The sequence below is a fragment of the Lepeophtheirus salmonis genome, chromosome 6, assembly GCF_016086655.4.
Source record: "Lepeophtheirus salmonis chromosome 6, UVic_Lsal_1.4, whole genome shotgun sequence".
Lineage (NCBI taxonomy): Eukaryota > Metazoa > Arthropoda > Copepoda > Siphonostomatoida > Caligidae > Lepeophtheirus > Lepeophtheirus salmonis.
Window position 1 is genome coordinate 39,780,944 of NC_052136.2, and position 26,528 is coordinate 39,807,471.

General features: G+C 30.5%; 1 protein-coding gene across 5 annotated transcripts in view; it reads right to left on the reverse strand.

Moving 5' to 3' along the window:
• Positions 1–1,182: 1,182 nt before the first annotated feature.
• LOC121119908 (uncharacterized) overlaps positions 1,183–26,528 on the reverse strand; it is a 62,906-nt gene continuing 37,560 nt past the window's right edge. For 4 of the 5 annotated variants that reach the window (XM_040714728.2, XM_040714729.2, XM_040714730.2 and 1 more), the window contains 6 exons: positions 26,074–26,528; positions 12,573–13,020; positions 4,009–4,733; positions 3,738–3,933; positions 3,399–3,547; positions 1,183–3,337 (listed from right to left, as the gene is read on the reverse strand). In XM_040714728.2, coding sequence (XP_040570662.1) covers positions 3,189–3,337; positions 3,399–3,547; positions 3,738–3,933; positions 4,009–4,733; positions 12,573–13,020; positions 26,074–26,383 — 1,977 coding nt within the window. In that variant the 5' untranslated portion in view covers positions 26,384–26,528 and the 3' untranslated portion in view covers positions 1,183–3,188. Of the gene's footprint in view, positions 3,338–3,398; positions 3,548–3,737; positions 3,934–4,008; positions 4,734–12,572; positions 13,021–13,780; positions 14,408–26,073 lie in introns of those variants that run through there. The other variant, XM_040714732.2, reaches the window with a different exon arrangement.

Consider the following 26,528-nt stretch of genomic DNA (forward strand, 5'->3'; position numbering starts at 1 on the left):
TAAAGCTCAAACAATTAGTTACAAAAAAAACACACATCAACTCTCTAGCTTACGTACAATTTGCGAAACTGACAGTTGAATGTGATCGATGAATTTCCATTCGTGAACTTCAAGCAGTTGGAGATCTATAGGACTACCGGAGAGGAAGAAGGGTTCTGTCAAAAATGCCAAACTGGACCGGGAGGAGTTAAAGAAAACAGCCCAGGCCAATCCCCTCAAGTCCCCATACAAGAGATCATGGGGTGTCACACAAGTCTGTACAGAGAGCTATCAAAAAAGTAGATGGAAATAACCTTGTGAGGGTGGAAAGGCCATTTTTGACACCAGCATTGAAAAGAACCCATTTTCTTTGTTACAATACTATTTTTTAACTCTTTTTTGACACTTTTGACCCTCCTACTACACCTTTTGGGTGCATGTCGAGGGGAAGGCCTGCAGTGTACGTTATCCAAAAACCTAGGCCTTCAAAGCCATTTTCAGCAAGCACTGGGACTCAATAACAGAGCACTACTTTTGCAGCGAGTTCCAGACTTACGCTGCCCGGAAGCTATAATTGCTGCTAAGGGCGGCTCCATTAATGATTAAGAGAGCTCAGACACACATCTATTTATTGTATGAACTATGTTGAAATTCTATCGTTAACTAATAAATTATATCTTGTTGAAGTTTAAAATTCAAAGTATTCAGATTTTAATGGACTACTCTGTATTATTTATAATTAGTCAAATAATCGACTTAATAATAAATAATTTCGGAACATTTTCAAGCAACCTACGTTGTTTATTTTTTAAATTATTACAAGTATATATTAGTAAAGTGATAAGTATTGATAAGTATTAGATAACATTTAGTAGCAACTGTATTCAAACTTAATAAATATTTTATTTTTCGAATTTTTGAATGTTTTTATTTCTTTTCATTTTCATCTATATAGTTATTTCACTTGGAAATATGCCTCTGAATCGAAATTACACTCTAAAAACATGATTTAAGAAAAAAATTTAGAGGGTCAAATCTACTGCAATTGAAAATTTTAAAGGGTAATTTCGTATTTTATGGCTTAAATAACAATAATAAATGTGGATTGTAGCCGGCAGACAAAAATGCCGCTGCATAGTGTTTTGACGTCAGTGAAAATACATCACTGTAAATAATTAGACAATTAAATAAATATAAGACAAATTGCGATAAATCAACTATATATTTTTTCTTACAAAAATAAGGTCATCATTAACAAACAAAAAGAATAATAAAAACTGCAGAAAAACATACACAAATAATTTAACGAATAAGAATAATACAAGAAAATGAACTAAATAAGGGTCAAACTAAATTAAACATCATCCAATAATAATAATAATGATTATCAAGAATTAATGAAAACATCTCTTCAAGAGAGAAAGAATGAAATACAAATGTTAATTATTCACCTACAATAAATTCGATTGAAGATAATGAATAAGTTATACGCCGCTTTATCAGTTATTACAAATTTGGGAATTATATATTATTGTAATTAAATATAGGTAGGGATGAAAATCATTTCTTTTCGTCAAAAATTTAAAAAAAAAACCCAAACATATGTACGTCAATTACAGTTATAAAAAGGTTAGAGGAGGAGTTTGAAATGGCGATGAATATTTGAATGGAAAGAGATAATAACTTAATGATCGATCGAAGTAGTAATTATTATTATTCGAAGTAATAATAGTAATTAATCTCTTAGTTGGTTGTTTATGATATATAGAATAACCAAAGGTAGAAAAAAAGAAGAATAAATCCGTTACCCGTCTAATCGATGTAATTCATAATAAAAGAAAGATAAATAATTCACAAGTCAACAAAATTTCAATTTTTTTTTTGGCCCCTGGATTGAAATTGTTTTTCCCTCGAGAAACATGGGAATTAAATTATAACCTTAAATCTATGTTATTGTGGCCTAGAGAGTTTTTGTGTTTTTTTTTTTTAAATAAATGTTTTAATACATCGATATGATTACAAATAGTATTATTTTTTGCCTTGTAGTATCTAAATCAAAGAAAAAAATACATCTACTATAGTTTGTAGGCACATCTTCCCAGATTCAAAAAATATTTTAATTATAATGTTTGCATCTTTTTCTGAATTGGAGAAAATGCCTTGCAAGTTGTCTTTTCTTTTGAAATCTAATAAATTTATCATTTTAAATCGCAATGATGAACATCCTAGTTTGTTATAAAGTGAAGAATTCCTTATAAAAAAATGATACCTTAAAAAATAAGCGTCATGTTCATTTTTTTTGGAGTTAATACTTATGAAATCCAGGACACACCATCTCAATTCAAGGGCAAAAACTTGTTGACTTGTGATAATTAATAAATATTAAACTATTTGGAGAGAAAGTTTGATAAATAAAAGGATTTTAGCCTCGCATATTTTTTTCTTTTTTTGTTGTTGTAAAACATAGAAATCCAAATACTGTAGTAGTCTGTTGCTTTCTTTCTTTTTTTTTTTTTTTTTTTTAATTTTATTTGAGTAAAGCTGATGTGAGAGTAAAATGACTAAAAAAATAAAATATACTTTTTGAATGAAGGAATGAATTATTCATAGGTGTGTACATACAAATGAATACAAAAGGAAAAATCCGTCCATTTACAAAATATATTGTTAACTCGTACATGGTAAAATGTACAATATTGAACATAATACTAATTGTATGTATATCAATGTGTGTATAGAAATACGCTATATTATATCAGTCAATTTAGGTAAAAAGAAGGAATAAGGAGTTGTTAAGTTGTATGATGAAGTTTGTACCTAAGTAGTTATGAAACACAATTACGAAACGAAAAGAAGGAAATTTAAAACACAGAAACTTAATACGTCATACATTTGTGTATGTAAAAATAAAGTTGATGGTTAAATCAAGGAGAATCGCATACATACATACATACAATTTAATTAATTGAATATCCATACATTCATTAATTATCATAGTAATAATAATAGTATTAATAATAAGTAATATGCTAATAATGCTCTATGTTATCTTCTTGAAAGGAAATTCAACATAAACTAAGCTCACAAATTTAAAATGTATATATAAAATAATAATAAAAGGTTCTTTGTTTCATAGAAATGAAAATGGATCATGATGACGATGCTCCAATATATTTGCTTGCAGACGTAGGGCTATAACCCCCCTCCCATTAAACAAGGACAAGACATTTTGGTATATTCTGACGCAGATACTCCACTAATTCAGTAGTAGCTCCTGGGCAATTATTAAGCTCCAGCTCTTGAAGATGACGTAGCTGTATCAAGTTGGATAGACCACTTGAGGATAAAAGTGGACAGCCTAAAATAAACAGAAATAGGAATATGTATATAATATAAGATTATATTTTAGACAGACTCACCAGCTAAAGACAGAATTTGTATGCTTCTCATCCCGCATATGTGCTGTAGTCCAAAATCTCTTATTTGAGTACACCATCTGAGGAAAAGAGTATGAAGGGCCAGCATGGTAGATATATAACCAATTCCAATGTCTGTGATATGGACACATCTGTGAATATACATTTTAAATATTATTTAGGATTGAGTAGTATTTTTAGTCATTAGATAATTTGTATATAATATAATTAATTTATTATAAATTGGTTTGCTTTGCTGCAAATAGACATATATATATATAGACAAGCACAAAATATCGCACGGTTGCTTTTCATAATATTAGACTTATTAATACTACAAACCTGTCCAAAGTTAATTCCTCTAAATGATTGAGATCGCAAGCGATATATTCTAAAGCAGCATCTGTAACACGAGGACACCACGATACATCCAGAGATCGTAATTTTCGTAAATTCTCTGCAATTAATTCAATGCCATCATCCGTTAATTTAGAACACCCAGACAGGGATAAGACAGTAATATTGGGTAACGTATGAACTAATGAGGGAAATAAAGAAAATGTTGCTATAGTACAGGATGACAAAATGTGAAAAATGTAATAAAAAATCCTACCAATATTTACGACACCATGATTGGTAATTTCCCAACATGATTGTAGTCTAAGAATACTAAGAGTGTTGGTTTGTTTGGGACTAAAATAGCTCAACGCAGAATCTGTAACATGATAAGCCTGAAGATTGAACTCATAGAGGGAGGGTAAAAGCTGAGTTACAGCACATATGCATTCATCAGCGACGTTGATGCAATCATTGATAGTCAAACTCACAAGTCGAGGATGTAGACTTGACCATAAGCCCTGTTCTGTTATCTCGTTACACCCGACTACTTCTAGTCGATAAAGTCCTTGCAAGAATTCAATGAGAGCCTCAAGTCCACGATCAGAAAGATTACAACATCTTAAGGTCAAACAGTGGATAAATTTAGCTCCATGAGGAAAATTCTGAATGAAGTCAAAAACATCTGCATCATTTGCATTCAAGAGTACAAAAGAGTCAAATCCTCGCGATTTGAGACTCCCAAAGTATCTCTTTTTAAGGCCATCCACTTCGTCCGGAAGTTCCTCTTCCTTATTCTCATTTTCTTCAGGATCCTTCCAATGGCGTATAGTACGATAGTGAAGAACAGGCTGAATGTCTCTCCAAAATGAGGGCTGATACATGACTTCCCTCCATCTACGGCAAACTTGAGCTAGTTTTAGTCGATCCGAAAAGCGGAAAAATCGAAGAAATCCCAAAAGGAATTTATAGTCCTGCCAGAGTTCCTCCCACATCATAAAGCTAGAAGAAATAGAAATAGTACTATTTATTTACATATTTCAAACATATAGGGACATTTATTTAATAAATTATTACAGCATTATTTTTAATTGGTCATATTCTAATCTCAATATACCTAAATCCTAAATCTATAAAGAAAGAAAAGCTACATATATTGAGACGACGTACTATGTAATAAATGTATAAAGCAACAAATTAATTTGAAAAAATCAACTATCACAAAAACAAAAACACACATCAAGATTCAACATGTTTTTATCATTTATGAACTCATAAATCATACATACATACTTTTAAGAGCCATAAATAAGAAATAATTTGATTTCGTTTAGATACACGGTTAGATATACGGCGATCAAACGATTGAATTTACCATCTACTACACATAAATTTCAATATTTATAACTTATTTAGAAAAATTATCTCAAAGTGGCAAGACAAGGATAGATGATTTAGTGTTTATATAGCTAAACATATATACTTTGTAGGCAACAAATCTTAAATAACTTTTAAAATATTAATTTTTGTAAGGAGCTCTTTTGTATTTATTATGAAGTTGTACGTCTTCCCTTTACGATAAATTATAATTTTTGTTATTGTGATTAAAAATGAGGAATTTATTGGACTTTCCAAGAGAGGGTCAATTTTTTGTGTATTTACAAGGTATTTTCTTAGATTCAGAAATATATACAGAAATAATTAAAATATTTTTAGAACCTGAAAACATGAATTTACAAACTATATTTTATATTTTTTCCTTCTATTTATATCTTTCAGGGGAAAAATGAAATCTTTATCATATAGATGTTGTGGAAAAATATTTTTCGAAAAGCACTTTGTGGACACAAAACAAAGAGTTTTGGGAAACAAAGGTCATTTGTATGTTTCTCGGGGTAATAACAATCAGGAACACAACATCAAAGGGTAAAAAAAGTTGAAATTTTGTTGACTAGTGTTATCATCCAAACATATTACAAGATAAATTTTTTTATTAGAATAAATAAACTTACATCATGCAATATTATTAATATGATTTAATATATCTGATTTAAGAATTGAATTTTATAAATTAAAAGTTTAGTTAAAATGGTCTCCTATAAAAATTATGTATTATTGAATTGCCACTGAAAAAATATTACTATATATTTGTTTTTAGTTAAATACTAAAAAAGAGAAAAAAACTATCATCACAGGTTGTAATTATAAATGTAGAAACAAAACATTTTTAATTATGAATATTGAATAATCTAGACTTTTTCAAAGTATGAAATGTTGATCAACTGTAAAAAAGAAATCGTTTCTGGTCTTCAACTTTAGTAATAATGTCATTAAAAATTGTAATCAAAGTAATAATTGTAAGCAATGAGATTTATTTTATTAAACAACCAGTCTAATGGATGATAGCCTCAGAATTCTTCAAAATATAAAGAACTTCGAACTTTAATTTGTATTTTGCGTAAAATTTTTTTATAGAAATATCAGTAATTTTGTATAACAAATGTAGAAATATCATCAAATAGTAACTTAAACCCCTTAATTGAAATAGTATTACTGCACTCAAACGTGAAGGGGGTTTTTCATTTTGACTTTTGTTTTAATCGGTAATTGATCATCCAAAAATGAAAATTCAATATTTACTTCATATATTAAAGGTTAAATATTTGATAGTTCCAGGAGTCCTAATTCTTAGGATCCCTGTAGCATGGAGCCCCCTTACTATGTGTCTATTTTAGAGATGCATTGAATACTCGCATTTTAGCTCCCGAAATATTTGCATCATTTTAGAAATATTCATTTCTACATTCTCAAATTTCAAATGATGATATTCGCACCCACATTTTAATATATTCGAACATCATAGAGGTAGCAGTTGCAAATAACAATCTTTGTTGTTTTACGAAACCTCTCATCCAAAAAGAAACAGAAAAAATGGCGCACAATCAGTTGGTAGTTAGCCAATTCTTCCCAACTATGGAAATATTATTTAAAAAATAATTGATGAGAATTGTTCATAGCTTAGCAAGAGATTATTTCAGCTCAACTAATCAACATTCAGAAGAATGAAAACAGGAAAAAAACAGAAAAATTAAAATCTTACAACAAAATACCTTGTAAATTTGAAATTTAATGATGAAGCGTATGTGTTAATATAAGTACACGACTAACATTTTTATCCACTCTCAACCTTGTTACCAACTGTTAATTAATATTTAAATAATAGTTATTAATTTTTATTTATATTAAATTGCTAATCTTATCAATGACTGAGTATGAAATGCCACGAATTCTAAACGAAGGTTCTTTACGAATATAAATTAGTATATAGTATATCCTAATCCTATGTAATACCTTTTTGAGTTCATGATAGCTAGAAACAGCTACGTTAAAGCATACAAGAGTCAATTCATGAAAATAAATGAAAACAACTGCTGATTTGTGTTAAAACAATCAACATTCAAAACATGAATAAGGAGCAAGATAAGTAGAAAATTGACAGTGGATGTTTTTTAGAGATACAATTTGAGGTGGATATTCCCTTATTTAATAAACAACATATTTTCTCTTCATACAAAAAACAAACACATTAATTCATATACGGATTATCCATATTTTAGAAATATTTTAGCCGTAGTACCCGACATTACCCGGAGTAATAAGGCGTCGGCTGAGCAACAAATTTTTCTTTAATAATATAGAAGATAGTTCTCCGAGAAACAATCAGCGTTCCTCTCCATTTTTCATGAACACACTCTCACGTAACTAATCAATACTTAAATCAATTCATATGACGTGTTACCTCCTCAAAAATAATAATAAGAGTATGAAAGGAAAAAAATATGATGGGATGACTGATGTGTACTTTAGTCTCTAGAGCGCTCACTAAAAAAATCCAACATACCAGCTCTTATACTTTATTATTATGTTAATATATGCTGAACACACATGCAATTTCTCATTAATATAACTACATAATTATTTCTTCTTTCTAAAATATTTATATGATTTACATCATCAAGGAGCACTATGTACAGTGCAGCATGTATACTCGTTTGATGTTATATGTACACGTCTGCATATCGAGGAGAAGTTATTATGCATCCACCCTACAGTCCAGACATGGCGCCAACTGACTACTACCTGTTCCTGTCTATGCCCAACCCGCTTCGAGGTACAAATTAGGCATAAATAGAGGCCTGTGAAAATTGGTTGTCCGAGTTTTTTTGCCAATAGGGACAAGGTATTCTACAAAAAGGGTATTATGAAGTTGGATTCTCCTTGGCAACAAGTTATCGAATATAACTTGCCTTAAATTAAATTATTATTGTAACAATTCTTATAAAGCATTGAAATATAGCAAAAAATACGGAATTACTTTTTTGACAAACCTAACATGTAATTAAATTAAACTGATATTATTAAATGGTTAAATGGGGGATTTCCTGGGAAAATAAATATTTCTTAGTAATCCTTTCTAGGTGCAAAGCCTTGAAAAATTCCCGAGAAAGAAACTTCAATAAGTATATTGCTCATATAAGGGAGGCTTATTCTACACCCACAACACCAAAATTGTTCTTTGGAGCTCACTGAGGCTTGATAGGGGTTGAATTAAAAATAAAAATGGGGCTGGCTACTCAAAAACGAAGGATGTTTACTAAATTTATTAAAATCCAAAAAAGTTATGGACAAAAAAATAAATCGGTGAAAATTGAACTTTTTTTTTCAGGAGCAAAAAAAAAAGGGGTTTCAATGGGATTTTGGATTCGTAGATAAAATAAAACAATTTTGCCTGGAGATTTGTTTGCATATAAATTTGAAATATAAAAATTTATGTTTTACTGAAATATCTGTCTTTTTTTGAAAATCTTTCACTTTTCTTCTCTCGTTTTTATCAAACGTCAATTTTCTTCTCTCGTTTTTATCAAAAGTCAATTTTCATTTTTTAAGAAGAAATGCCACTAAACAATACATTTTGGAAATAAAATTGTATACCTGAACGCAACACTGTAGTATTTTCAAAATCCAGAACATTTTATACTATAATATTTGCAATATTTGCATAAATGAATCTTATCTAGCTATATTTTTTCCACAACATTATTCTCTATTACTTTCTGTTTTTGCAAGTACGAAAAAAATCTTGAAGGTTTATGTTCCTCTTTATGGACTTCTCGTCTAGACAATTTTTTTCATATATATATGTTGACATGTAATTTGAAGTTTATAAAACAACTTTTTTTTAAACTCATAATGATACATTTCATATAATACTAGAGGAGGTTTACCCAGCGTTGCCTGGGACACTAAGAAATTAAAAATAATTCTGCATTTTTCTGCTTCATATAAAACAAAACATAAAGACTGTAAAATTTTAATAATGATTTGCACTGCATGTTGGTATGTATCTTTACCCACTTTATTAGCGGAGATTATAAGGCATGGGAAGAAAAAATATTCTAACTGTCATTCGCTCAACTTTCATATTATTCCCAAAATCCTTTGTCTTATTCTCTCTTCTCTAATCTATTTCAAAAAAGTGTGCAATGATACATACCAACACGCAGAGAGAATCATTCTTAGAATTTTACCGTCTTTATGTTTTGTTTTATATGAAGTAGTTGTTTGTTTGTCAAAACATTTGTTTTTAGAAAAATACTATTTTAAGACTGCCATGGCCTTTACTGTTAAATAATTGTTAACAGAACCATTTTTTAAGCCTTAAGAACCTACATGAAAATTTTCAGAGAAATCCATTCATTGGTTTGGCCCTGATTCCCAGACACACACCCTTAGACACAGACATTTAAACATAGATACAGAAACTATATTATAATGACCGCTCGTGCCGAAGGGGTCTTAACCATATAATCAGTGATGAAAATCCTATGTTAATGGGACGTTAAAAACACAACAATCGAAAATTAATTTGTTAACCCTGACAATTTGAAGAATGTTTTGGAGGAGATCAGCTTCAAAAAGGGAGGAGTTGGAGAGAGGAATAAACAAGGACATTGGCAAGAAATACTCCAATGTTGATCCCAATTCTACTCTGAGTCTAACAAGGCCTTACAACTATAAGTGTGCAAGAAATCCTCAAGGTTACGCCCCGCTCCGTCTTTTATAAGCAGACACGAATGTTCCATCAGGGGTTGAATATAATTCAATTAGTAGAAAAAGAAGTTCACTACTCAGGAATTAAATAATAATGACAACTACTAAGAAAAAAGAAACTTTCTTCTTTATATTACCAATTCCAAATAAACAGGACAGCTAAAAAAATGTCATATATATAGAATAACCCTATATATTTAACTTATATCATACTTATAACTATGTTAAGTAATTTTGGGCCTAAGCCCACAAAATGATGAAAACTAAACGTCCCTGCTTTTAATAGAGTAATATTATAGTAGAAAAATGCTACTAGTAGTAGTATGTTAAAGGTAAAATGGACATTATTATTATTATAAAAATATGCTAATTTGCTCAAAGTGTAATCTTTAAAGAAAAATCCTTTGAATAAGATTTTCTTTCTTTTTCTTTCACTCTCTTTCTCTTTCTACCTTCCTCCCTTTTATGTCTTACTATATTTTTTTGTTAAAAAACTTTTTAACGCTTGAATTGCTTACTTTAGATTAATATGTAATTACAATATATGTACTTGAGAAAAAAATGCTTTTTAATAGAATGAAAAGTACTCAAGAAATAATTTTTAGTGTTCAAAATCATAGAAAGAACTCTCATAAGTGACGTCTAAAGGTTTTATCTACCTACATATCATTACGAGTATAATATTAGGAAGGCAGATATATTCAAATGACATTCACAAACTGGCGTACATATATGTATAATGGAGATATTTTAATTATAATAAAAAATGAGTTAAGACATCTACATATATAATATCCGAATATATAAAGTCAAATTGTACTCTTAAAAATATTTAATATGAGTTTAAAAAATATAATTGTGTACATATGCATTCACATAATTAAATCTTCAAAGGAGGATAAAAAGTATGGTCTCCAAATTTGTATATACTGTAAATTACCTTCAGGGCTACAAATGAACAAAATCGGAGCTACGAGGTCTAATTTTTGTTCAAAAGTCATAATATTAGGTCATGACCCCAAAATGGCCCTTGTTGCCAACAAAAAAAAATTAATCTTGCGTACACCCCTGGCAAAATAAATCGGTTTGTACCAATTTCGTATCATTTTTTTATTAGATGGAAAAATGACAGGTTTTTTAGAAAATGAAATTTCGGTACGTTCTGAAACATTACTCCAGACCTGTTTGGAAAAAAATCACTTAAGACCAAACCGAAATAAAAAAAATCGGTCTCGGACCCAATCTCGACACTAAGTATAAAATCTATGTAAACTTTTTTTTAAACCGTTTTTGAAAGTAAAAATTGTATATTGTTATTAAATTATACATTTTTGGAAGGGAGATTGTTCGTCAATTATTTCACAATTCACATTTTTGTTGTTGATGGGGCATTCTCATCCACTGTTGACTAAAACTATCATTTTGAAAAAGCTTTTCAAATTTTTTTTTTAGATCTTTCTTAATAATACATAAAGGACAAACACACTCCATTTTTTTAGTAGGAAATTTTTATAAGGAAAGCTATTTGACAGATTGTTTATTTACCTAAAACAGTTTTTTTATTGTAAAATGCTTTATTTGAACCTTAGAATTTACCTTTTTTTTAGGCAAGAATTTTATTTCCCTCGTAAAATTGTGTAATTTACAACTTTTTACAGCATTGCAAAACCTCTAAAGATGGATCAATATGGCTCAAACTGCAGTCAGAAATACAAAATATGCAATGGTTTTTTAGATATACTCATTTTTGTAGGGGTATGTCTAATCTGACGGAAATAAAAAAAAATCTCTTCAGCATTTTCAAGTTCTACAAATGAATCAATTAGTCGAATACCTGTGGTTTTGAGAAACTGAAGTTGCTCTGCGACAAATTGTACCTTGATTTAGTCATATGATTGTGCAATATCACGCGTTCCAAAATATTGATATTTTGCTCAAAATTCCAGTTTCTGTTGCTTCGTAAAAAAAAATCCAGAAGTATTAAGTAGTTTGACTCAAATTGGGTATCATTTTCATAAAAAAGTATCGATTAAGTTTTCACGAATATCGCTCATTCCATTTTTTGGTTGAGGCCTCTTGTAATGCAAAATTTTGCATAAAATTTTAAATGCATAAACCGGAAATATTAGAGCTTGTAGGGAAAAAATAATCGCATCAGCCTAAAATATTGTACATTGTAGGTTCTATAGGTCTACAAATTTGGGATTTCAAAAATTTTGTCACGTAAAAACTGTCATTTTTGTGGAAAATTGGTCACAAATTCAAATTTCTTGGCTAAACAACACAAATATAGGATTGAAACTTAATAATTTACAGACATTTTTACCCTAGAAAAGACTTATTAAACAATTTTCAAAGTCTATTTTCTACTCTAAATATTATTTTTTTCACACTTTTGGCAGTGAAATCGGGTTCAAATCTTCAACCGTATCATATATACATATTACTTCATTGTTTATCAAAAGGCACATTTTTGGGCTATGTCCCTACAATATTTGAAAAATGTAAATTTAAAAAACCCTCTAATGTATTATTTTATATAATATTTTCTTTTTTTTCAAACTTTGCTTATTGAATCCTTCATTTAAAGTTAGTCATCCCATTTTTTGGTTGTAACTTGTACAATTTGCTTATACATACAAGTTACAACTTATAAAAATCTTAACTTGTATACAACACATGTATGCATTGAAATTTGCAAAAAAAGAGAAAAATAGTGATTATTCTTACCGTTTCATGTTTGAATAATATTTGGAATTGGTAATCCTGGAAGAAGTGGTAGAGGGTATATTGGGTATGGATGACGATGCAGTTGAATTTGAAGTTGTAGAAGAAGAAGAAAGTTGTGCCAGCGGAGGAGGGGTAGCGGTTGGTGCTGTTTTAATAACACTAAACTTATCAGAAGATAACTTATTGTTCTCCTCATTGGGTTTGGGGGAAGAAGATGAGTTCTCTCCAATCCCAGACTCCTCCTCTTTATTCATAGTCTGTCCAACCGACTCATTCGTTTTAAAGGATGATGATGTTGGTACTTTGGGTGATTTGACAGGTAAAATAGGAGAATGCGTCCGATTTCTTGAACCAAAAAATCTCATGGGCTTCTCAGGACTGGGTTTTATACCAACCTGGGATTGATTGTTACCTGCTTCAAACTTTGCTCTACCATTGGCCACTGCTCCTGTAAACAACAACAATAATAATAAAGTAGTATATTAACATATTCAGGGGAAGCCATAGGATTATATATATTTATATTTTTATTACGGGGGGCTTGGTTTTTTATAATTTTTCTAAAAAAAATCCAATAATTATATTTTATTTGTGATTTTTTTTTTTCAAAATCCAAAGAATTACTATGGAAGAAATTAATGTTTTTGAAAAAAAATTAAAGAATTATGTTTTTGGAAATGGGGAGGGGTTAAAACCCTTTCAGTGCACCCCTGCCCCTGATATTGTAGAGTTTGTATTTTTTTAATTCATAAATGTACTAATTTCATTTCCTTTCTCTAAATGTACCTATATATTCAATATTTATGCAGTTAATAACTCGTTAATAGGTCGGATAATGTAGGTATATTGTTTATATGTCTTTTCTCCTTCACTGAGTCCAAAGTATGAGAATAAAGTCAAATGAATAATTAATATTTCATTTACTATTCATATCTCTTGTTAATCAATAAGCTTACACTGTACAATGTCCCTTCATAGTACGTATTTTTAACTTATATGTACATTGTACACATGTGTAATGTTGACACTTATTTTTTTTCTCCCTTACACTTTAACATCCACCAGTTTAATGTTTGGTCTGCTTTTCTGAAATGATAATTTTTTCCATTTCTAGGAACATTTTTTTTTTAAATCGGTCAATTTTTTTTGGTAGAAATTAGAATTTTTTAATGTTCAAAATAATTCACGTTTTCTTTTTGAAGATGTACTTGGGTAGTTTGAAAATTCCGTGAGATGACACTTTCAACTCTCAGCCAGATCGGTTTATTTCTTTCTGTTTTGTATTCGTTTGAATCGAGGAATCGGCTGGAAATATTATGGTGACTGTCTTTTGCATTCTCAAGGAATAATCTTTATTGACCATCTGGAAAAGGGTAAAACTATTAGAAGTGCATATTATGCATCGTTATTGGACCGTTTGAAATAGAGCTCCAAGAAAAACGCCCACAATTATGCCACAAAAATTCATTTTCCATCACGACAGCTCTCACGTCATCAGTTTTCATCCCAAAATTAATGGAAATAAAGTTCCAACTCGAGATGCCCACAGCACTAGCAATCTCACGCGCCTTCATTCTTTTGTCATCCATCAACATACTATGGATTTTATCAATGATTTATGGAGTAGTAACCTCAACAGAATGTTCAGTGTCACTTATGTTCATATGACCGCTCCAAAAATTTTGAAACCACTTATAAGCTGTTCTAATTGAAGGTGCAGAGTCCCCATAATGTCTACATACTTAAAACTGGTATGAAATCGAGTGATCCTGAATTAGTTTCCAAGGAGATGTGGTATTTTTACTCCAATACTTATAATTGTATCGACTGGAAACATACATCAAAATATGTGAAATTGTGTAAAAAAATCATTTAAAAGCATTTTTAAAGCTAAACTACGTGGATTTTAGCTAAACCCACATTTAGGACTTTTGCATGTTTTTATAGTATTATCATTATATTCAAAGCTTTTTTTTTTTTTTGATGGTGTTACTGAAATAGTTAAAAAGTTTGAGCTATCTTTACAATGGGAGATACCAACTAGAGGTTGCATTAACAAAAATGTTGTCTGTACCATAAACTCCGATATTGCTGCAGATATTAACTTGGCAGATTGTATAATGCAGGGATGGGCAACTGGCGGCCCGCACAAATCCTTAGTACTCATTTGGTGCGGCCTGCAAATAGATCAATAGTAATTTGTAATAAAAAACCGAAAGAAAAACAACACTCTGTTGGCCGATAGAGGGCCCCATCTGCAAACAATAGGGGACCCCAGGAAGAAAAAAGTCAAGCGGCAAAAAGAGAAAACTTGACCGATAACATCACACTTTTCTGCCAGGAGAGGAAGAAGAATCACCAATTTCAAAGGGAAATCAAAAATATTTCTTATTGAAAATCATTGTCCGTCATATCCATTTATTTTAAATTTTAAATGCTTGGTCATGTGGACCTCCAATGATAGTGCATATTTTTTTTGCCCCTCTTTATCATGGAAGTTGTCCATCCCTGGTATTATGAATAAAATGGCTTTTGTCTTTTATTCCTCTATTTTTGGGATAGAAAAATTCAGTAAAACGTCCCCCCGTCCATTTTAGACTGAAATCATGTTATACAAGTACTTCCTACTTGAGAAAACGTATGTACACACCAACCTTAATTCAACGCATATCTGGAACGACGCTGCATTAAAAAATGTAGCCAAGAAGTTTTAAGGCAATCACCAATACGTTTTTTTCATCGAGCGAAAGATGGTTAAAAACAGAATACTATCCAGGACTCTCTCTCGAGGTTGCTGCCAAGTATTTTAATGACAAACAGGGAATTTGCTGCTTCTGTCAATATTCAAAAGAAACATCCTATCCTATTTTGTGGGTATATCAATTTGTATCTAAAATTTATGAGGACACAATAAAAATTATTAGTAAATTATTAAATAAACAACTGGGAAAATAAGATTTCCTCTCTAGTTCAAATAATGAGAGAGTTAATACAATTATTATTAAACACAATATATATTCTATAAATTACGGACAGTAAAAGAAAAGAACCTCGATGGAATTTTACATATTGTTAATCTTTATATGAATGTATTATAGAAAATTTAACTCTTTTTATTTTATTTTATCTTCCAATTAATGTTATTTATAAATATTTATTTTAAATATTTTTGATTCTGCTATATTTTATAATATTCCTTTTAAATTTTGTTTGTCTACATGTTTTAACGAATTAATTTTCCAGTATATTCTCTTATATTATAATAAGATTGTAAATGTTTAAATGCATGCCAATACAGGCCAATCAAAAAAATGTTTATCAAGCCTCGTTATAGTCTCTTGAGGCATTTTGCCTTTAATAAAGTAATGTTTAATCAACACACAAAATTCTTTTTCGTCCATTTCTTGAAAATCACTCCACTTCCTCGATTCAAACGAATCCCAAACAGAAATAAATGGACCAATCTGGCTCAAAGTTGGTTTGTGTGCTTCCAAGAGATGATTTTGATTAAAAATAACCTCAATAAGCGCCAATAGTGCCATATCTCGTACTTTCCATGGACTTTTCAAACAACCCTTGACTAACACCTCTATGATTAGATTTTTATTTTCTCAAAAAACCCGTAATTTTATAACTTTTTCGTTGAGGCAATAGGTTTGCAACACTGGAAGGTCATAAGTTATATATTCACTTTGTTTTTCTTCTACATTGATCGTATATTTGCAATTGTATCCATGGAGTTTTTGACGTAAAAAATTCTTAAACTACTCAAATGTTTTATTCCAAAACTAATGTATCAATGTTTAGTGATACATTTTTAATTGAACCCATATTTCGGTCAATTCTGAGGCCTTAAACCTGGATCGAATCGTTTCAAATTGTGGAGCGACTTTGTTGATCTTACTCTATGGACCCATTTCCCCTCTTACCCAGTCACACATTGGCTTGAGGAGATGATGGGAAGGCAGCAGGAGGGACAACTGCCCTCCCATTTAAGAAAAACCATACAATATTCGGGCAATCATATTTAAAAACGCTAGAAAATGAGGCTAATTTGAACATAAATCTATAAATTAAATGCGAATGTCTGTGTATGGGTATGTCGGGAATTTCCTGAAATTTTTCATGTAGGTTATAAGGCTTAAGAGATGCTTCTGGTAACCATTTTTGGCCTTCAAGGTCATGGCGGCCTTAATATAGCATTTTTCTAAAAATGTAAAATTCTAAGAATGATTCTCTCTACATGTTGGTATGTATCATTGTACACTTTTTGTAAATGAGATTATAAAGTTTGAAGAAAAAAAGAAGAGAGAATAAAAAATTGTGTAATTTTTTTTAGCAAAAAGCAGCAAGAATAATTCTTAAAATTTTACACTCTTTATTTTCTGTTTTAAATGAAGCAAAGGAATTCGGAATTAATTTTAATTCTTTAATGTCCCGAGCAACACCGGGAAACTATAGGGGAGAATGAAGATACATGTTACAAAAAAATCTTTTTTTGTAAACTGTCATAAGTTTCACATTTAAGATAATTCAACGCCCGGGCAGCATGGCATGGATAGTTACCAAAGACAAATAATTCCAAAGTATTTTTGGTGTAGTGCAATAATTAATAGCTATTTATTGGTGTTTTTGAAAATAACTAAAAGTAGGATACTTGATACACTGGGAGCAGGCATGATTCGTGGTAGGAGGAGACATGTTACAACAGGAGGAAACATGTAAAAACTGCCATTTGTTATATTCAATTATTTTACTTTTTATTACAGTTTGTCAGCATACTTAATAATAAAATTTAAAAAACCTTTTTTTTTTAAATTTTACTGTGATTGATTATAATTAAAGTATTAAATGAAATTACACAAAAAACAAAATATAATATATTTGTATTGGTAGTTTCCCCATTGAATCAACGATTAAGAGAAGTTATATAGTAAAATTTAATCCAAGTTGAAGTGATAGTTGTTGAACAAATAGGAGGAACATTACCTTTGAAAAAACATAGAACCCACAACTCATTGAGCACATCTTAGACCCATTAAATGATTATTAACAAACCAAATACAGGAAAAAATAAACCCTATACTTTTTCACTCATAGCATGATCACATTTGGAACGGTACAAGATAAAATATATTCTTAGAGGCCATAAATTACTTTTGGTATAACGATCTCATATCCAAAATTTGGACTTAAAATTATAAAAAGGATCTAGCAGAAAGTGGAGTAGGACTCATTTAATACTATAATGTTTCATTATAATCCAATTAATCACAACTTTGTCCCAACTCTAATTCCTCCTCCAAGTAGTTGAATATCATAGACGTTTGTATAGATAGTATTTTAAATTATTTCATTATTTTTTTTACCTTTCTTTATTTATATATTATATGAACAGAGTACCCATATAATTAAAAAAATAAAAATCTTATAATTACGTACAATGAAGTAAAAAGTGATATAATTATGCAAAAAGTGAAAAATTTCAAAACTTTAGAGCTGTTGAGCCCCCTATAAATATTTTTTAAATGGCTCAAACTTTGCATATTATATTTTTAGAGAAAATGAATCTTTTTGGATTCTACCATTTCCAAAATTTAAAAAATGAGTTCCACCTTACTGAGTAGCGACAAGGGAAAAGAAAGATTTTGTTAATATAAATTACAATTCTAATGGAATAAAGAAAATAAAAACTCGTCTCATTATTTTTTTTTAAATTCGTGTTACCATGTGTATTAATACAATATAACGTTGTCTAATATTATGTGTATATTAGAGTGATTACTATTTTTGAAAAAAATTAGTATGAAAGTGTCTATTATATAAATTATGAATGCAGCATGTCTAAGGATTACAAAAATAGTTTTGGTTTCACTCTAAGTCTTATCAAAACACGAGTTGGCCATTTTAAAGATTTCGGCTAATATTAGTATGAAATTGCGATAGTATAATGATTTTAGATATGCCCAAACACTATATCACTACAGGGTGCGTGGACAAAATCTGCCGCATATTAGAGACAACATTACTCCATCAGCTGATATCTGATCCGTCTGTTTTTGGTGTTAAAATTTTTCCCGGGTCATAGGCTTCAGTTATTGTTGTTAATTGCAGTTAATGATAGCATCATCATAAGTGCCCCAAAAAAGACATCATGTTCAATGAGAGAGATCGTAGGTGCGCTGCTATTCAGATTATGCTTAGTGATCACATGAAATTAAGCAATACTGACATCTTTGGCCTTCTGTCATTGCCAGTTAGAACGGTCAGAAGTCTCAGGAAGCAGCTGGAGGAGTCATCGGACCCGATGGACGTTGTTGACAGGAAGAAGGAGGAGAAGAGCACCAGGATTGTCTGGGACGTCACATTCCTCAACAAGGTCAGGGTCATAATCGACAGGGACCCCCAGCGTTCCATGAGAGCCATGGCGAAGGACCTGGGCGTGGCCGAGTGGACCGTGAGAGCTTGTGCGAAGGAGGACTTAAGGTACAAGTCCTACAGGCGTCAGACAGCCCAACTTCTGACTGAAAAGACTCAAGGGTTGCACCTGCTCAAAAGCTTCAGGCTGCTGAACATCTTGAAGACCCCAAAGTCGCCGAACATGCTCTGGTTCTTCTCTGATGAGAAGAATTTTGTCCAGAAACACCTTTCTCCTCTTGGCCTCCCTCATCACCGAATTTGAACCCGTTGGACAACTTTGTCTGATCCTACGTGTAGAACATGACCAACCGCTCCTCGCATAATACCAAGCAGTCTCTCATCACTCATTAGTGAGATAGAAGCAGCGCAGATCCAAAATGCCTGTTCTCGGTTTCGTAGTCGCATTGAGCGGGTTTTGGCCACAGACGACAGCTACATTGAATAGATAACTGCTCTATATCCTAATAAAGATATTCGTTTTTATATCATCAATAAATATTATAAAATAAGCTTGTAGTTGTTGTTTTTGAAGCGGCAGATTTTTTCCACGCACCCTGTATATTGATGATAGAAGATAATTTAGTTATTGTCAAATGGTTAGATAAATCACAAAATAACAAATGATATCTGAAAGTTTTGCTTCACAAATCTTGTTCCAATTTGATTTGAACCAAAAACGCTAAATGTTTTTTATTAAGAATTCAATTTTTGATAAGGTGTGAATTATTGATTTGTTTTGTAGACTGTTTGTTTATGTATGTAATACAATGGGATTTTGTTCGAAGCACTTCAAAAATTAATATATGATCATAAACTCATACTAAAATTCCCCAAAATCTAAGCTTTAAATGGTCCTGGTGAGTTTTGAGAGACTTAGAGTGAAGCCAAAACTATTCTAGTAGTCCTTAGAAATGCCGTATTCATACTTTAAATGGGCACCTTAATACATAAATTAGTGATCATTCTGATATTAGGTTAAGTAAAAAGTACTGCGTGTTTTTCACTAGATATCTTTAGTGAGCTATATCTTACGACAAATGCATTTCATCAAAAAAATCTTAAAATACGTTTAAAGGTTAAGAGTACACTTAAAAAAAGTTCATTTATAGTTTGTGTTTGGTGAAGCCAATTATCTGTTACAGCGTTCCAAAATGGAAATAAAAAAAGAGAAAATTTGATATATTTTTCAGTATCACTACGACCAAGATGAAAAGGCAGAGCATGTGGGCAAAAAAACGTGTGCCGTTTATGGACCCAATACAGTAACGAATGCAAGAGCAAAGCGGTGGTTCCAACGATTCCGTTCTTGTAATATGAACGTCGAGGAAACACTTATTCCATTGCCCAGGAATTGAAGATTAGCCAGGCAACCGTTTGGAACTATTTAAATCGGAGAATCCTAACTATGTTCATTTTATTGTCAAAATAAAGCAAAAAACCGCTCAGACCTTTTTATTTCACCTATTATATAATGTTCAAAATATTTTCTTTGCAAAAACAGGGAAAAGAAGTAAAACTATTAAATTAGAACGAACTTTTAATACTCGTAAATTTTTCTTTGACTTCATACTCCTACATAATAGAGTTTGATCAAACTAAAGAAGATATTGACGCAATTAATGCTAATGGAAAAAAGGTATTCTTCTTTTTCAAGAGTAAGTAATATTATTATTAATGTAACTCAGATAATAATAAGAAGAAAGTGCATTTATTTTTATATGACTATGTATAATAGCTAAAAAGATATTATTTTATGTAATTACTAATATTGAGACTCGGTCCAAGACCGAACTTTTTCCGTGGTTAGGTCTTGAGGGATTTTTTCTAGACCGATTTAGACCCATATAATATTCCAGACAGCAACACATTTAACTTCATATGACGTTATTGTAGGTAGATGTTCACAATTGTAAGACACGCATGACCTCATGAACAATTCATCTATAGTATCGTTCTAGACCGAACTTTTTTAAAGGGCCTAATGAGTTCCGTCCATTAAAAGTGATAAGGGTCTCAGGCCAGTCTTGGATTTTCAGACCGAACCCCAACACTAGTAATCGCATAAAAGAGAATATATTTACCATGATAAAACAAAAGCATAATACAACTAAAATTTAAGCATTAGTGTATAGTAGTTTTTGTCTGTCCTTATTTAGGACAGAGAACCGGGGTCTAGTCCAGTCCACTTGTCGCTTCTTAGAGAAGGTAAAATCGATCCCTCATAACGTCATTGAGGATGTTTTCCTTTTTTTTAATTATTCCGTTATATAATTATTATTATGTAACTTAGTAACAATATAATATTGTCTTGTAATGAAAAAAGTAAAAAATTTAGCAAGATATGTGTAATAATCATAATACATATCTCATATATCTTATTTGGCTCAATGAACCATCCATATTTGTATGAAAAATTCCACAAACCAACAGTTAAAGACCGGTCGTAAAGGTCGACGGTCTTATGGACTAATCCCAATGATCGGCATCCCTAAGGGCCGGTTCTTAGACTGGACTGGATGGCACCTAATAAATAAGGACCGACACAACACTAGTGTATAGGGAATGTTGTTTGTAGGATTCAAGATGCAATTTCCTGGTTTTATAAAATCAAATTTAATTATTAAATAATTATATCGTGTCATTTTGACCAATGATTATGAATTACTTATTTAATATGCAGGTATGCATTTACTAATTAATCACTGATTTAGAAAAGTAAATGTCCCTTCTCTAATTCAAAAGTTGAGTTCATGTATAGCTTCTCCTCAACAATACCTACCAACTTAAAAAAAAAAAAACGCTATGGCTTTTATCAATGTTATAATGACCTATCCGTCAAATCTTCAGATATATATATATCATACATTTCAGAGAACAAAAAATTTATTTTATCTCATCTAAATATTTATCAGTTGTGGGCCGTCAACACAAAAACAAGTTGGAATGATGAATGTAAAAATTGTGTCTGATTAAGTCATTTGTATTCTTTGACAAATAATTAATTATTTTCAATTTCTATCAACAAACTACTCTGTTAAGTCCTTTGGAGGTGTAACTAATAGTAATATAAGGAGGGCTACGGAGTCGGAATTAGAGTTTTTTGTGGTGGAGTTGGGAAATTTGTACCGACTCCGGCAACAAAAATGATTTAAACAAAACTTATTCATAATCTAAGGCTTACATTGAGTGTTTGTAAAGGGTTTTTCTAAATTCTTATAAATTATAGGGATTATTTGTTATGTTCTATTAATTTATTGAACTTAAATGTTGAAACTAATTTATTAGTTTACATCACAAATTTCAAATGTGTTCCCTACGTGTTCTATAGTCTATAAAATAACCATTCCCGAACAGTTCTAAAGTCTAAATTATTATGTTGCATAGAGTGTAGCCAATAGCCTTCATCACTTAGTCTTTTGAATAATCAATGAGAGGTTGGGAATATTTTACTCGTTTCTTGGTTACGAGTCCATAAATTATGTTCAGAAACTTATGAATGAACTAGCAATAGATATAAGTCCTATAACTTTTGATCCATTTCAAACGTTGTTCATCATGTTAAATAACTTCTACATCAAATATTATTTTTATACCTGGCACAATTATTTACCACATAAATTGAATCTATATGTATTGTTTTTATATAGCCTATATAATATATTATTGTAAAATTTTGTGTTGGAGTCGGAGTCGGTGACATTCAAAAACTTGGAGACGGATTGGGCCATTTTACGTTCCGACTCCGCAGCCCTTACTATAATTATCAAAAATTCATCATCACAATTAAATGAATAGATTTTATATAAAAGGGGACAAATTGAGTTTCATAAATCTAATTAAGATTCTAAACTACATTTAACACTTTTAAATAACTTATCCCAGAAATTTGAATACAATGCCTATCAAATATTAGGCTGCATGTAAATTGTAGGATATGAATATGATGTAAAAAAATAAATTGAACATTTCTCCTTCGCTGATTTTTGCTGCTGATGTAAGTAGGGATAGACCAACGTGTTGTGGAAGTGTGTTCCCTTGAATTTTCTTGCGTTAGAATTAATTTTTGAATCTGATTAATTTCAAAATATTTATTAAAAAATCATAATCAATGCCGACACTCATCCAACCATGTGTCCTCTATTCAAGATCTTAAATATAGAAATATTTACTCATCCTTAGTTATGGGGTCATATTCTTCGTCTTCAGAGAAGAAACTATCTCACCTGTCAAACCCATTCCCAATTTATCCGAAAACATTAACTATGTATACTGATGTTTTATCAGGTATCTTAACTTATGGAAGCATAAAAGGCATACATGAAGCTCACACCGTAGGATTTGGGATTTAAGTTTTCATCAACTTTTAGAAAAAATATACACATTAAAAACTCCTCATTTAAAAAAATAATCGCTGTAAAGAAACACATCGAAATAAATAAAAGTTAATGTTGTGCACAAGTGTCAACCATAAAATGAGATGAATTATTTTAAATGAAGGATTTGCATCACCTAGGATTAGGATAATGCAATAATTTAATATTCCTTGGATAGTCCTGTAGTCTATATATTAATTATGTAATTTTGACCATTTTAATACATACTCACTCAAATATAATATTTTATGGTACATTATAAAGTTCAAATGTCCACAGATATACTACTCATAAATAAATAACCATGTAGTTTTACTACATCAAAATTAAATCATTGTATCAATGTGTAGCTGGTAATTAGAATGACCAATGTTGTAATTAAATAATGCATTTTAAGATGAAGAAATGACGACTTGTACAATTGTAATATACAAGTTGCAACTTGTACCTATATTGCAACTTGTATACAACATATAGATAATTTTGACCAAAAAACAAGAAATTAATTCAAACAAACACCTATAAATAAAACTATTACTTCACGTAGTCATTTTGTTTGATATTAAAGTTATAGTAAAAAAATAAAAATTCAGAGCTTAAAAGGATTATTTACAAACTGAATAGATTTAATTTTATTAGAAAAGTAAAAAAGGAGATGGGTTTTAAGACTATTCATTGATTGCACATTTGTAATAATAATCACAATAAAAGTTTACTTAATTTGGTTTTAAAGTCAATTTCTTTATTGCAGACCCTTAACATAACATTCTCTATGTATTTGGTGGTAATAATTTAGAATAATAAAATGAATATAAATATCTTTTTAAAAAAAACTCCATTTGCAAAAGACATAAAGATACCTATTATTATTTGGGTACCCCCCCCCCCATAAGTATGTATACAATAGATCATTAAATGGAAAAATTGAAATAATTATTTCAGTAGGGGAGACCAGGAAAAATTCACTATCACAAGTCAAAGTCCTTTTCAGGACTTTACATTGACTATTATGGTTTAGTCCTTAGAAAACAAAATCTTTATTTCGAAACATACAAAATGCATATCATAAAACGTATGCAACATTTTTATGAGGAAAAGTGAGTTTTCATCTTTATCCATAACACAACATAAAAAAATAATCATAAAGAGCAATAGATATTTATAGATTTAGGCTACACATCATTTAAAAAAAATATATTAGGCTTAATATTAATAGAAAGTATAGAGTTGCTAAGTTACAATTTTGAGAATTGTATTTATGTTTGTAAGAAGTAAGAGAGCATAGAGATTATTATAATATGAATATATATTCAAAAATTCACTGATGCTTATTTATAGTTCGTACAATAGTTGTAAATTCTAAGCACCTTTGGTTACAAAAAAAAAAAAAAAAAAAAGCTCAAACAAGACAGGACCACCATGGCAATTTGAATATTGTCTTGTCTTGGCGGAGAGCAGCTTAGATGTCATGACATTTCATTAGATTAGTAACAACAACTAAAGAGACTATAAGGGATTGAGGCGTCATGTTAAGACGACAATATATAATCACTTTGCGTCATGTATATCAATCAAGAATGTTTATTCTTATCTCTACTTCTGATTCGTCCAAAATGCGCTTTTTCATGTCTTGCGCAGTTCGTTGTTATCACGTCTTTTGACTAAGGCTCATTTAAGATAGTTAAATACAAGTCAAAGTTTTGGACAGGGTTTTGTATTTTTCTTTAGAATAAGCCAGAGACATATAATATTAATTAAAACCATAGTTAATCGTATCTGAATAATAATTATACTCCAAAAAATTATAAAACAAAAATGCATAACTCGAACCATCTACGAAGGGTATTTATTTTCTATATTTTTTTATCGAGGTTATGTGAATCCTGAACATAATTCATATATATAGTTTTTTTTACCTTTTATTCCAACCATTTCGCCTTCTCTTTCCTTTTTAGTATCTTTAGCTACAATCAGCCAATGAGTAAAGATGATAATACTTTTTTAATTGATTTGAGCGTAAAAAAAAAACACACCTGTCATAAAAAATATGCTAACTTTTAGAAACTACATAGTTGTTGACAGATTTCACACTATAATTTATAAGTTATAGTCGATAACAATAGTGTTTTTTGCTCGTTGATACGTTACAATCCCCCCCCGCCCAAAAAAAAAAAAAATAATAATGAAGGAATACTTAATAGGAGAAACGAGGTATCTGAGGTGGCACCAGCTCTAATTGCGCAAACTCATTAGTCATTGGTGGGATAACATTTGAAGAAAAAAATAAAATGACAGATACTAAGTCGAAATGTACAATTTATTTTATTCTTTGATACATCCTTGCTTATCCTTTATTTATAAGTCGCGTAGTATAATGTGTATCTCCACCGAATCATTAAAAATATTAAACAAAAATAATTATATTTTTACAAATAAAATAGACAATAAGAGTGATTGTTTTGACCTATGCAAGATATTACTGAGTAAATTTGACTCTGTATGTCGATCCTCATTCTCCTATGAGTACAACAAGGACTTACACAACAAATCATCAATGTTTATCAGTCTTTCATAAGTCATGAGAAGAATTCACATTGTCAACTGTAAAAAATCTGGCACATTAGGAAATGCTTAGATTTAAAAACTCGAATCATAGTGCACACTTTTAGAAATAAAAGTACCCTTCAATAATTTGTTAAAAATCGAACCTTTCGGAATATTAATTCCAGAGGAATCCTTTTCTTTATTGTTTGCATTTCCCATTTCGTAATTACTCGAAAAAACGTGATTCACTTTATCCATAACGCTTCCTTTGGCAATAGCTGCTGTAGAATCCTCTGTTGATGATCCTCCTTCGCCAAGGTGTTCCGACGACGAACCGTCATTACCATTTAAAACGTCGTCGGATGAAGAAGTTGACTTAGACCTTTTTGAATTAAAACCTAGACTTTGTATCCGACGAGAAATCTCCCTTGATGCTCGCTCAACAACTCCAGGACTCACATTACTATTGTTCATTGTTTACGGGAAGGTCCTTTGTTGGGAGTACAAGGGATGGATACCGTAATGAAAATTGTCTCTGGTTTTGAACATTGAGAGTAGGAGAAGCCATTCAATAACTTCTTGAGCACTTAATTTCTCGATGAAATAATACCATGGAACA